The sequence below is a fragment of the Cajanus cajan genome, chromosome 7 (genome assembly GCF_000230855.2).
Source record: "Cajanus cajan strain Asha chromosome 7, NIPB_CcT2T_4, whole genome shotgun sequence".
In the NCBI taxonomy this organism is placed as follows: Eukaryota; Viridiplantae; Streptophyta; class Magnoliopsida; order Fabales; family Fabaceae; genus Cajanus; species Cajanus cajan.
The window spans coordinates 52,219,535-52,232,938 of NC_138523.1; the positions used below are offsets into that span (position 1 = coordinate 52,219,535).

Below are 13,404 nucleotides of genomic sequence, written 5' to 3' on the forward strand. Positions count from 1 at the left end.
CAATTATATTAATATAATACATTTTTAAATAAAGTTATTAAATGATCTAATAGTTGTAAAAGTTAGTAGCTATAATTTGATTCTTCTCAAAATAAAATTAAATAATATAAATTTATTTAAAGATATTTTTGATTTATTTTATTCAAATTTTAATCTTTCCCTCTCCTTTTCTTTCCAATTTAGAAAGAAATAAATTTTAGTGCAAAAATCACCAAAACAATAAGGGAATGTTTGATATAAAAGAAGTTTTTCATATCCAAAAATTATTATTCCTAAAAATTACATATCCTAAAAATAATTAAAATTGGTTTAGTTATGTTCCTGAAAATATTCATATAGAATTTTTGAGAATTAAAAATTTTATGTTTGGTTGTAATAATATATTTTAAGTATATAAATATTTTTTACAAAAATATTATTTATTAAAATAATTTCATTAGATATATTTATTTATCCAAATCTTATTATAAATATAACAAAAATTATTTTAAAAAGTTGGAAACATATAATTAAAATTATTTAAATATATAATTTATTAAAATAAATAAATATGTTACATAATAAATAAAAAGAATAAAAATATATTATTTTATTTCATTCAAATAAAAAAAACGTAAATAAATGTTAACAAATATTATTAATTTATAAAAATAAAACATATATTTTAATAATATAATTAAAATTGATAAAGTTAAAAAAAATAATGAAATATAAGAAAAATAAAGAAAGATGAAGACATGAGAGGAAGAGAAGAAGAACAAAGGGAGAGAAGAGAGGGGGAATGACAAAGCCAGAAAGAGTGAGTAAAGAAAAGTGAAATAAAAATAGAAAAAGAGAGATTTTCTCTTCCGAAAGGAATTCTATAATTTTTTATATATATATAACTTTTTTCTTAATGAATTCTCACATGAAAATATTTTTGTAAAAAAACAGGATAAAAATAATTTATGTAAAATTATGTTCTTTGAATTTTTTATAATAACTATTAAACATGAAAATTTGAGATTCTTGAATTAAAATTTCTAAAAAAGAATGAAAACATTTCACTTAAGAGAAAAAACACAATCTTTCACTTTTTTTCTTTCTGGATTTTTGTTTCTTTTCTTTGTGTTCTCACTAAAAAGTAAATCCAAACAATAGACTTGTGTAAAAGACCGCCGGACACAATTCCACGTTCACTTTGACTCACTCTCCGATTCCCCAACTCGCCAGTGCCATGCGGTGGCCGGCGAAGAACGCCGGCCTGGGCATAGCCGCCATGTCCTACATCGCCGTCGACTACCTCCGCCACCTTTCCCCGGCGTGGCACTCGCGTCTGCAACCGGCTCTGTGGTCCCTCCTCGCCCTCGCCGCCGTGCTCCGCGTCCCCTCCTACCGCCACTGGTCCGCCGAGTTCCGCTCGGTGATTCCGTTCGTCGCCTCCATGCTCTTCATGCTCGGCGCTTTCCTCTTCGAAGCCCTCTCCGTCCGCTCCGTCACCGCCGTCCTCGGCCTCGACTGGCACCGGTAACTAACTCTTCGTGTTGTTCATTATTATGCGTAGAGTAGATCAACATTGTTTCTTTTCTCGTGATTCTTTATTGATATCGAATTTTTTATGAGATTTCGGGAACTGGATCTCGTTCTAAATGTGGGTTTTGAACGCTTCCTGAAATCTATGCTTTGTTAAAATAATAATTATCAGATTTATGTTAACGGAAAATTACTTAAAATGCCTTGTAGGTTTTTTTTTTCTTGGTGTGATAATAGCTGATTTTCAAATTGAAACGACCAATGCTACTAATCTTGTTTTGTGCAGAGTGTTAATTGGTGTATTTGCAGATATCTGATATATAATTCCTATGAGCGCGGTTTGTCTTGGATTATTTAACATAAACTTAACTTCAAGCAGGTGTTATGATTTTTGAAAAATGAAAACTCGTTTATTTATTGACAGGGATACACGTCCTCTTCCAGATACGGGTCAATGGTTGCTCCTGGCGTTAAATGAGAAACTTCCTAGTCCAATTGTTGAGATATTAAGAGCTCGAATCATTGGACTGCACCATTTCTTGATGTTGTTCATGATGCTGGCATTCTCTGTGTTATTTGATTCTGTAAAAGCTCCGGGGCTTGGACTTGGTGCTAGGTACATGTTTACCATGGCAATTGGCCGCCTTCTTCGTTCCATAACTTTTGCATCTACAATTCTGCCATCAGCCCGTCCTTGGTGTGCTGGTTCTCGGTTCAGAGTTCCTGGATATCCTCACCCATGGGCTCAGAAATATTATGTTCCCTATGCTTCAGACCATGATGCTATCAACCAGTTGATAAAGCTAGATACAGCTTATGGTATGCAGAATATGTATCTGCTTTTAACTTATAAAGATATGTTCTCATTCTATATAATGATTTAATGCCAGGTGCTTATATTGTGGCCTATAAGATTAACAAATTTATTAGACATGTCATGCTGATTAAAGATCCTCTTCATTTATCTTGTCATAAGATTCGTTGTTGAAGTAGAAATTTTGAATTGAAACCGAAAAACATTAGGTTTTGAACCCTAGAATTATTTGCAGATGTTTGGTGTTTCTTTGGTGCCATTTTATTGAGAAATCTGAACTGAACCTTACATCTTTGTCATTATATGAATTTAGATTTTTATTATTTCATGTATCATTCGTAATTATAATTTTTTAAGGTTTTTAATCACAGCTGAATAATGTCTATCATCAATACCTTCCTGTACGTCTGTATGAACCTGTCCACCTTTGTGGACATTTTGCTTGTGTGAGAATGTCCTGCAGATTAACACACTTTTCTTTCTTAGTTGACATTGGAAAACCAATTGGTGACTACCAGCCAGATTGGGGTTTGATGAGCTTTCTGGTTGATTTTCTGCGGCCCACTGTGTCTGAAGGACCTTCATGGTTCAGTCTGTTAAAGAAAGCTGGAGGTGGCTGCAATGACCTCCTATACAGTGGCCACATGCTCGTTGCTGTACTCACAGCCATGGCTTGGACGGTAAGATTTGGATTAATTCCAAGACCGCATTGTCTTATCATCTTCTCGTTGTTTGCATTTGATTTTAAAGTAGGAGCTTACTGTTGGACTTTTCTATATTGATAATGATTGCAGGAAGCCTATGGAGGTTTCAGTTCTGCTCTTGTATGGCTTCTTGTGTTGCACAGTACCCAAAGGGAAATACGAGAACGTCATCATTACTCTGTAGACTGCATTGTAGCCATCTATGTGGGGATCCTCTTGTGGAAGATGACAGGTTTTATCTGGTCACATCCTACATCTGGTAATAGGAGGCTGAGTAAGCTTGATAAGATTCAAAGCAGACTAATCCAAGCTGCAAAAGACTCTGACATTGGTCAAGTGAGGGAGCTTCTCAAAGACATTGAGTTAAGCAGTGAAGAGAGCAAGAATCCGACTGCAATTAAATATACACGGTTGTTTCGTGGTGCCACCATTTTCTTTGCACTCACCATTGTTGTTCTGGCTTTCACATTGACAAGTGATGGATGATCTTCTGGCGACCCAAATTTTTTAGAATGCCACACATGGTTTTAAACTTTCAAGTTATTTTGCACGTATTCTGGTGTTCTCAGTTGTAGTTTTGGACTCCCACAATTATGTACATCACCTGATGAGGCTACCGGCAAATACCCCATAAGTGAGGATTTAGTGTTCTGTATTATGACTGCTTTTGATAATTGTCATCATGTTGTACCACTAGACATGTATGTTTCTTGTGTGAATGAATTGTATCATTGTAAAGAATTGTCCACTTACCATGGATGGAAATCAAAAATTGCAACATTACTTGTGTTTGCTAATGTGCAGAACGAGTATTCATTTACTTTGACAGGAAGGAAGTGGAGAGATTTTTATAATCTGTTTGTTTTGTTTAATTTGGAAGAAATGAAAGTGGAGGAAGTTAAAATCTCCTTAAAATTAGGTAAATTTAAAAGGGAGAGAAATTGGGGTAAAAAATTAAAATAGGTTGGGAAGACTGCATACACGATGTTTATAATAATAATTTAGCTTTTTTTTTCTTCTTTTGTTTCAATCCGAACAAAAAAAAGGTTATTTTTCTTCCTCTCTTCTCCTTACTTCTTTTAAACCATGCACTTCGTTGGTGTTTGAGAAGGAAATGAATACATTGGTGGTGTGGAGTAGGGATGGCAAATATACCCGTACCCGCGGATAATACCCGAAGTTGTCCTGACTTTGACAGGGAATATCCGATTTTACTGGGTACAGGTACGAGTATGGGTAAAACCCGATATATTAAATCGGGTACGGGTACGGGTATGTACTTACTCGTCCCATACCCGTCTCCGTTTCTATTTTTAATTTAATATTCACTTTTAATTTAATTATATTAAAAAAATTTAATATTCTTTTATGTGTGATTATTTATTATAATATGAGAAAGAAAAATATGTTAATTATAATTATAATATAATAAAAAATAATTAAAAAATATCATATTTTTTATAAAATATATAAAATAAAAAAAATTGGCGAGTATGAGTACGAGCACGGGTATACCCGATACCAGACAGAGACGGGAATGAGAATGGAATTCATATATCTGACAGGTACGAGTACTGGGACAGGAATGGGTTGACTCGCGAGGACGAGGACGGGTATCATGAAACCCGTACCCGCCCCGCCCCGTTGCCATCCCTAGTATGAAGTGGTAAGGGTGAATGTTTGTAACGAAAGGGAAAATTTGACTCATGAATTTTGTATTTGCTTGGTTTTATTTCTTTTAATCCGGTGTGATTAAATTTTTGGTTAAATATATGGATGAACCATGAAAAATTTTGAAAATTTTTTTTTCGAAAGAAAAAAGTGGGTGGGTAAAAATTAAAAAAATAATTCGACCTAGCCATGTTAGTCATTGTAGAAGTGGACCATATCCTCAAACAAAATTTTACCTGCAATGTCATATGTTGAAATTCTAGAGTTCTCCATGTACAGAAGACTTAATTTGACCACCACTCTCAACTGGAAGGTTAATTTCACAACATTGTGGAAATTCATCAAAGAGGAAAATAATATTTGTGCTTTGTGTCTATTTTTATATGGACATTTATATTCTTATTTATATTTTTATTTTTTAAAAATTTTATACGGGATAGTTTCAGTGTTCATTTTTTTCCTCTTATTTTATCCATACAATTACTCAAAAACTTTCCAAACTTTCCGATTAATAATTTTCTACAATTATTTCACCTTAAATATTTTATCTTTTATTTTTTTAAATGACACGTAGACACACAATGGTTTTTTGACTTTAATCTATAATCCACACCTATGAATAAGAAGGTGATTTTTTTATACATATTAGTTTTTAAAATTTTAATCCCTTATAAAAATTACATAAATCATATGATAATAATTAATAAAAGATAAAAAAATTATATATATCATTTTTTATCCAACAACTATACACTATCTTTACTAACATATATGTATTAAAGAAAAACGTTAAAAAATGTCTTCTTTCTCATTAGTAATAAATAAAGGAAATATTACTTTCTAGTAATATTTTTAAAAAAACGATTATATCTCTTTAATATATTTAAAAAAAATTCAACAATATATATTTAAAGGATGAAATTAAAATATGTATACATAAAAAAGTAATTGTTCTTTCTAAAAAATAATAATTATTCGCTTATTTTTTTTACGGGGAGATAAAATAATTATTTTACTTGCTAGTAATACTAATAATAAATAAAATTTAAATTGTACTAGTATATATTCAAATTTTCAAGGACAGGCGGAAAATGTTTATGAGCATCTAACAAATTATAAAAGCGAAAAAGAAAAGAGATTTGGGAAAGTGAGAGCAAGAGAGGTGGTTGGGGAGTTGATTTGGTAGGCGTCAGATATTTTGTTTTGTCATCTGAAAAGCAAAGAGATATTTGAGCATCCAAACAGACCTCATCTACATTTCCTCTTCCCATGGCACTCTCCGTTTCCACCTCCTCCGCGATTCCTTCTCTCAACTCCGAACGCTCCACGCGCTTCGCCTCCGCTTCTTCTTCCTCCCTCCAATTCCCCTTCCGCACGCGCCTTCTTCCCATCACTACTCCACGCCTTCCGCCCTCTTCGCGCCCTCGATTCCTTCCTCTGGTATGTGGTAACCCAAACCACACTTCCTTCATACTTTACTCAATTTCAGATTCTTAATTTCTGTGCAAATACTCGATTTAGTTTAGTCCGTTTATTACTCATTCAACGATGAAAATTACATTTGCCATCCCTAATTATTTACTTATTCGTGAAATTAGTCGCTCAATGAATATTCATTTGTCAAGTTATTCCTCGAATTGGTGACGTGAGAACTAATTTGAATGAACCAGTGCAGGCAGAGGACCTTGAACATAATTTTCATCGGGGACTAAAGCAGAAACACTTTTAAGAGAAAAAACATAGGATGAAAAATTGAGATAATTTTTTCTATTGGCAGAAAATACTTTATGCAAAAGCTAATTTGTAGAAATTATTCCTGAACTTATTTTTAATTTACGCTCAAGCTAGTTTTAAATTGAAGAAGTTTATTTCGATTGTTTTTTTTTTCTCCCTTAGAAGTACTTTTGAAAAAAAATATCTAAACAAATCTAATCTGACTATTTAATTTTGCTAAACTGGTTAACATTTTTAGCGAATGAAGAACTTATAAGCGTTTTCGTATATTTTTTTTTATGTAGGTTCAAGCGAAGAAACAAACCTTTAACTCGTTTGATGATTTGCTTGCCAATTCTGAAAAGCCTGTGTTGGTTGACTTCTATGCGACCTGGTAAGTTCCTTCCTCTGTGTTTTCTTCTTATTTGCGTGTTGCGTGTCATGCCAGTTTTTTTTAACTGATGTTATATGAGGTTAAAACTGATTTATTAACTAGTTTTATGATAGCATATAATGAGTGACCCAAGACCTGGTTTACAGGTGTGGTCCTTGTCAATTCATGGTTCCCATACTCGATGAAGTAAGCACTCGGCTTAAGGATAAGATACAGGTGGTGAAGATTGACACTGAGAAGTATCCTAGCATTGCTGACAAATACAGAATTGAGGCATTGCCAACTTTCATCATGTTTAAGGACGGAGAACCTTTTGATCGCTTTGTAAGTTAGAACGTGCATCTTTTTTCATTTGATTTATGCATTCCTTGCATCTGGTGGTTAACTGTCTCTAAACTATAATATATTACGATGTACGGAAGAGGAAGCTTCATGTTCTGCTTGTGCAATGGATTTCAATCACATTTGGCCTAAAAGTGCATGATACGGCATTTAAATTTGAATCATGAAACTGAATTTGATGCTTTCTTACTTATAACTTTATTTGCATTAGCTGTGTTGCAGTGTTCTGAGATGTGTCATATGCTAATAGTAGAACTAACCATGCTTACAGTGTTCTTCAATTTTGTTAGAAATTTGAATTTGTGACCTAAATGATACAAACCATCATAATACTTCATTTGATTTCTAATCCAACTAATGAAAGAAGTATAAATCATTTTGACCTCTTGCTGGGAACTGCCCTAACGTAGCTCTTGAAAACAATTTGTAGAGGACTTGCAGCTAGAGGAATCATCTAGTTCCTAATTTTGATAAAACTATGATGTTGACAAAGCTTGCTGTCTTTGACATAAGGAAAATGAGGGTTGCTTTGATTATAATGTAAAGAACCTAATAGGTAGTTTGGTACATTCATCCAAGGAATGTTGAAAATAGAGACTTCTGCCTGCAGTCAATAGCATGAGACTCATTTGAAAATTCAAAATGCTTTCTCCCATCATCATATTTGAGTGGTGGTATATTATAGCTTGAAATGGTATGGTTTGGTGTTTAGCTGTTTGCAGCCTTTTCTTTGATGTTCAATGTTAAATATTTTCACTCATTAGGAATAAATATACTGTGATATTGTCAAAGTCATTAATATCTTAGATTGTAGACAGTTTCTGTTGAGCTGAATCTGTTATTTACCTATTTAGCTTTTTTTGTGAAGCTGCGTAGCTATTTGCTTATTTGTCAAAACTAAACAAGGGTGTTGACTGCTATCTCCATATTCTTAACAACCATCTTCACCTTTTAAGCAAGAAATTTTTTTGTTCTTAATTTCTTCCAGGAAGGTGCATTGACTGCAGATCAACTCATTGAACGCATAGAAGCCGGTCTCAAGGTTAAGCAATAACCCTAGTAAGTCTTTATCGCTACCCTGTTAATTACTACCATAGTATTAAAGATTCCCAAGGACATGTTTAAGTGATTTGTATATCTCGCCCGTAATCCATGTTTCAGCTACAATGAAGAAGCGAAGAATCTTGTCTATTGCAATGTTTGATCTCATACATGATATATTGCCTGGAGGATCACCTGTTGCTTCAACTTCATTCAGACATTAAGTGATTAATGTATCTCAAGATGCGAAGATTCAGCCTCAAAATATTTGTTATTTAATTAGCAATGGCATTTTTTAAACAAATTCGCTAGTATTCCTAGTTTTGTTGAGTTCCTTCAATAAATTACCTCTTCTCTTTTTCATTTTCTGGGTTTAGAAATAGTTCAAGTATATGGAGATTAAAGTTGGTTTCTGACGGCTAACCACTGATTCAATTGATGGGAAATTATTAGTGCCCATTTGGAAATTAGTTAAAAAATATTTTTCAAGAAAAAAATGTAGTTAAAATTAATTTAAATACAAACATTTTGATCATAATGAATTTATCAAAATTAATTCTGACTATATCCGTACAAGTTGTCGAAAATGAAAGGTCACAATGAATGACCCCTAGATGGCAAACGTGATTCTGCCCTTATTGAAAGCCTTGCATGAGCATTTGATGGTTATAAGTGTAACTATTTGCAGTGTGTGTGATTGGTTTAGCGTGAAAAATTCTTAAACGGTCATTGAATGTGAAAGTAAGAAATTGTTACTTCTCATTTTTCTGCTTTGGAACGTGAGAATTTTCTTTTGTATCATAATTCAAACAAGCACTTGGTATCCTCCGTCTTATTAATATTTGATACACATCCACCATGGAGGGTCAATCTTTGCATCTCAATATGTTCGTTCACTCTGGTGCTGGCGAAAAGAACAGTCAACCTAAATAACCATTGCAAGGTATAAGACGGCAACTATCTTTTCGCAAACTACCAAAATAATTTATTTCATTATAAGTTTATAACATTTCAATATAATTTTTTGTAGTTTTAAATTTATTAAAATTAATTTTATCTAACTTGATATCTTATATCCGTCTAAAGAAAAACAGTCAAGTGTACATCTCAACAAATAATCTTGTTATAAGACTTATAAAACCTTTTTTTTTTAAGTATTTAATGCGCATTCCAAGTTTTAACTTGAAATCACTTTAATTATTTTTTTTCATGGAGAATAATCTCTATTTAATAATGAAAGATTAATTTCTTGAGACATTTTCTTCAAGTATTTAATCAAGAAATCACTTAATTTTTTTTTCACCGAGAATAATCTTCATTTGACAACGAAAGATTAATTTATTTTAAGATGTTAAAAGTATTAAATTGACTTTTATTTTTTTACGAAATCTTTACATACATGAATCAAAATTAAATACTTTCCAAAATGTTCATAGAATTCTATTTCCATTTTATGTTCAACCTTTTAATTTTGACTTTTTATACCACTAATTTTGTGTTTAATAATTTGGTGCAAGTTTGTCAAAGGTTTTATACAAAAATAAACAAACACTAAATATTATTAGAGTTGTCAATTTGAGTTTGAGTCAACGAATCAGTTTGTCCAACTATAAATAAGGTCAGACTTAATTTTAAAAATGATAATTTAAATAAAATCAGATCATTTCAATTTAATTTATTAAGCTTGATAAACTAAATCAATTAATGTCAAGTTAGCTCACTGATTGACTCATTAAACCAATAAATAGAATAATCTAAATTATTATCAATCTAAAAATATGTAATGTATTATAAAATGATAAAATAAAATATATAATCTTTCACTCTTTTGTGCTAGTTTACTAAGTTATGGTTACAAACTTAGAATTAAAATTAGTTACTATGAGAAATTTTTTAATATTATTTCTGTTTTACTTGTCAAAGAAGACAAAGATACAATCACTGTCTATGTTTACATAGTCACAATAAAAGAGTAAGAGTATCAATGATAAAAATCAAGATAAAGAAATTTATATGAAAAAATTAGTCTAGTTGATAAGATATAGAAATGCAAATAATAGTTATGAAAAATTAAATACATGTAAAACTATTAGATGTCTTATATAATATCAATTATTCATGTTATAATTTTTATTTTTTCATTGTAAAAAATATATTTAATTTTTTAAAAAATATTCTTTAACTACATTAATTTGACCCAATAATCCAACATAGACTAAATTGGACCAAACTTGATAACCCAAAAAAAAATATAAATTAAACTAACTTAACTTTAAATAATATTTGATTCGTATAAATCAAATTAAGCCAAGTCAATCCATTTTATTTGACGCCTCTAAATATTAGTTGCCTCAAATTATATTTATAAAATCTTAAATTGCCTTAAATTTTTACAATATGCTATTTAATTTGTTTTCTACGTTAATTTTTTTTAACAAAAGTATCCTTAGATACACCTATTAATTAGGTACAAAAGACTAAGAAAACAAAATATCCAACTAATACAAATTATTGATAAATATAATATATCCAACTAAATTAAGTAAATTCTTATGAAGAGATTGAGAGTTCCATAGTAGTTAAATAACTACAATAAGGATATCATCATCCTTTTCATTATTATCTTAAATATTTTTAAATTTTATGTTTGTTGTGATCATAAACACGCCCCCTCTAAGAAAATTTTCACTCAAGCATTATGCTCCTTCTAAGATAAGTCTCACGTAGTGATCATGCATCAATCTTGTTCGAAGGAAATCAACATGCGACGTCTGATTCGTAAGTAAAAAATACGATCAACCAAGTACCCAACCCAACCACAATCAACGTTCAAAGGCGACAAAATCCAAGTGCATTCTCAAAATAAAATTTTGCTGGCTTTAACCACATATCTCATTCTTAAAAACCAGTAAAAAAGGAAGTGAGATGTCTCTGCTCAACGCTTCTTAGAGACACCAACAGTTTTACCCCTACGACCAGTGGTCTTGGTGTGCTGGCCACGTACACGAAGACCCCAGTAGTGCCTCAAACCTCGATGGTTCCTGCATGTAAGTATAAATCTCAATCAGCATGCAATCATCTTCTCTTCACAACAACATATCAAATAAAGCTCCATAGATGATTCTTTTCATCCATGAAGGAAAGGAAAGGCTATAGTATTAAATAACTTGTGATGTTGCATTTCCTGGCTAAGTATCAATGCATGAGGGAAAGGGATAACGGAATAAAGGAATTTGACATGTTTTCTGTCCGTTTTTATGAAACCAAAAGAAGGGGAAGCCTCCTTTCTTTTTCATTGGATGATACCAAACAAGGAAACGATGACTACTACTTCTCTTTTCAATCCCTTTCCTTATTTTTTTCATTTCCCTCCATGATAACACACCCTGACATGAAGACAATAGTGTCGAAGGCATACACATGAAATCCATAGGGTATATATCTAAATAACATTTCACCCAACTATGTGATGGCAACAACGAAAGAGAACATCGTGTATTTAAATTCATGCTCATACAAATCATTTGACACTTTTGCAATTTAAAACATTTGCATTTGATGAATGACAAAAAAGAAGCTAGTTTGTTGAAGGCAATAAGCAGACATTAAGTATACTTAAATTCAAAATGTTTGGAAGAACTAACTTGTTGGAGTTGACAATATCAATTTAACCATTGCAAGATTAAACAAAATGATTTGCACAAAACAATCTCAACATGTTTTTGAATTATAGTTAAATAAAAATCGACGACTGTTAATCACCTGATTTTCTTGAGTCTCTCCAAATCATCTCTCAACTTCATGTCCAATGCATTTGACACCACCTGAGAATACTTCCCATCCTTGTAGTCCTTCTTTCTGTTCAAAAACCAGTCCGGAATCTTGAACTGCCTAGGGTTGGCAACCACAGTCATGAGATTATCCAATTCAGCAGCGCTCAGTTCACCAGCTCTACCAACAAAACAACCAAAAACATTTCAACACAAAGCATGAAAAACCAAATTCACAGTTAGAAGAAGCAAATTCCAACCAAGCCACAACAATCTTATGCAACAATGAACAAAGATAACAAACAATGATGAAATAAGGAAATGAAAGGACACCTTTTGTTCATGTCAACATCAGCCTTCTTGCAAACCATGTTAGCAAATCGCCTCCCTATACCTTTGATTGAGGTAAGAGCGAACATTATCTTCTGCTTCCCATCTACGTTCGTGTTCAAAACACGAAGTATGTGCTGAAAATCTTCATTTGCCACAAGGGCCTATAAAACAAGACAAGGATCAGTTTCAAATAGAACAAATCAAAATTACAAATACACAGTTTTACCACCACGTGTAACCATAAACAAGACAAGGGTCAGTTTCAAAATTCTTGGTTTCAAATCACAGGCTACAGGTTCAAATAAAGTTCACATTTTTATGATCATTCAAACGAGAAACTGAAAACTTTCAAACACCAAAAACATATACCCTAGATATGAATATGATAATTAGAGAAAAAAAGGAGGAGAGGGAAACATCAAAATTAAGTACCATGTTGAACGCAGGGATTCACGATTGAGGGGACTGATGCGGCTCGCGGTCGATGAACACGGCTCCTAGGCTAAAACCTCAAACTATCAGAACAGGGTTCTTATATTTCTAAACCTTAATAATGGGCTGGGCTTGGTAATGGGCCTCACCCGCCCAACATAACGGATGCCCTTTTGCTTATGGGCTTAATGTTTCAGAGTCCAATTTAGGTTTGGACCTTAATACATATATTACCAACCATGTCAATAGATTCTTTTATTTTTCGATCAATATTCTATAATTTTGCACTTTATTTTATAAAATGAGTTTTTTAAACTCATTCCTAATTTTTAAAGAATATCAATATTTTCATTAAAAAAAATAAGACGAAACCTCCTCTACTGTATTTATACTGTTACTTTAGAGGACAAATTATTGCTGCGTGTATGGTGAAACTATAAGCTAATTAAAAATTTATAAGCAGCGGAAGTTTTTAAGTTATAAAAGAGTTTTAAAATTGTAAGCTTCGAAGGTAGCTCGTTAAATAAAAGTGTTTTATAAAATTAATTAATAAACTAGCTGAAAATATAAAAATCAAATTTAATTATTTGAGGTAAAATAAATTTAAAATAAATTATTGAAGATAAAAAAAATTAAAAAAAATTTGATAACTTATAAATTGACTTAACTCCAAAAGGA

General features: G+C 31.9%; 3 protein-coding genes across 3 annotated transcripts; 2 read left to right on the forward strand and 1 right to left on the reverse strand.

Annotated features, from left to right (window-relative positions):
- Nucleotides 1–1,075: 1,075 nt before the first annotated feature.
- Nucleotides 1,076–3,827, forward strand: LOC109812530 (Sphingomyelin synthetase family protein). The gene is made up of 4 exons (XM_020376517.3): nt 1,076–1,506; nt 1,937–2,331; nt 2,813–3,006; nt 3,121–3,827. The coding sequence occupies exons 1-4, from the start codon at nt 1,217–1,219 to the stop codon at nt 3,514–3,516; spliced, it is 1,275 nt and encodes a 424-aa protein (XP_020232106.1). The 5' UTR covers nt 1,076–1,216; the 3' UTR covers nt 3,517–3,827.
- Nucleotides 3,828–5,836: 2,009 nt separating this feature from the next.
- Nucleotides 5,837–8,554, forward strand: LOC109812540 (thioredoxin Y1, chloroplastic). The gene is made up of 5 exons (XM_020376526.3): nt 5,837–6,141; nt 6,720–6,808; nt 6,955–7,132; nt 8,139–8,209; nt 8,312–8,554. The coding sequence occupies exons 1-4, from the start codon at nt 5,971–5,973 to the stop codon at nt 8,202–8,204; spliced, it is 504 nt and encodes a 167-aa protein (XP_020232115.1). The 5' UTR covers nt 5,837–5,970; the 3' UTR covers nt 8,205–8,209; nt 8,312–8,554.
- Nucleotides 8,555–10,896: 2,342 nt separating this feature from the next.
- Nucleotides 10,897–12,876, reverse strand: LOC109812539 (small ribosomal subunit protein uS13z/uS13y/uS13x). Its single transcript, XM_020376525.3, has 4 exons — nt 12,727–12,876; nt 12,295–12,455; nt 11,954–12,142; nt 10,897–11,232 (listed from the first exon to the last, which is right to left on the reverse strand). Exons 1-4 carry the CDS (start codon nt 12,727–12,729, stop codon nt 11,127–11,129), a joined length of 459 nt encoding a protein of 152 aa, XP_020232114.1. The 5' UTR covers nt 12,730–12,876; the 3' UTR covers nt 10,897–11,126.
- Between the last annotated feature and the right edge of the window lie 528 nt (nt 12,877–13,404).

Bases quoted from the DNA above. Each gene is read 5' to 3' on its own strand.
- LOC109812530 (XM_020376517.3), top strand. From the start codon at position 1,217: ATGCGGTGGCCGGCGAAGAACGCCGGCCTGGGCATAGCCGCCATGTCC. The intron at 2,332-2,812 runs GTATGCAGAATA...TTTCTTTCTTAG, and splicing joins AAAGCTAGATACAGCTTATG to TTGACATTGGAAAACCAATT. The intron at 3,007-3,120 runs GTAAGATTTGGA...TAATGATTGCAG, and splicing joins TCACAGCCATGGCTTGGACG to GAAGCCTATGGAGGTTTCAG.
- LOC109812540 (XM_020376526.3), top strand. From the start codon at position 5,971: ATGGCACTCTCCGTTTCCACCTCCTCCGCGATTCCTTCTCTCAACTCC. The intron at 6,142-6,719 runs GTATGTGGTAAC...TTTTTTATGTAG, and splicing joins GCCCTCGATTCCTTCCTCTG to GTTCAAGCGAAGAAACAAAC. The intron at 7,133-8,138 runs GTAAGTTAGAAC...AATTTCTTCCAG, and splicing joins GAGAACCTTTTGATCGCTTT to GAAGGTGCATTGACTGCAGA.
- LOC109812539 (XM_020376525.3), bottom strand. The intron at 12,143-12,294 runs GTGTCCTTTCAT...TTTTGTTGGTAG, and splicing joins GATGTTGACATGAACAAAAG to AGCTGGTGAACTGAGCGCTG. The intron at 11,233-11,953 runs GTGATTAACAGT...ACTTACATGCAG, and splicing joins GAGAGACTCAAGAAAATCAG to GAACCATCGAGGTTTGAGGC.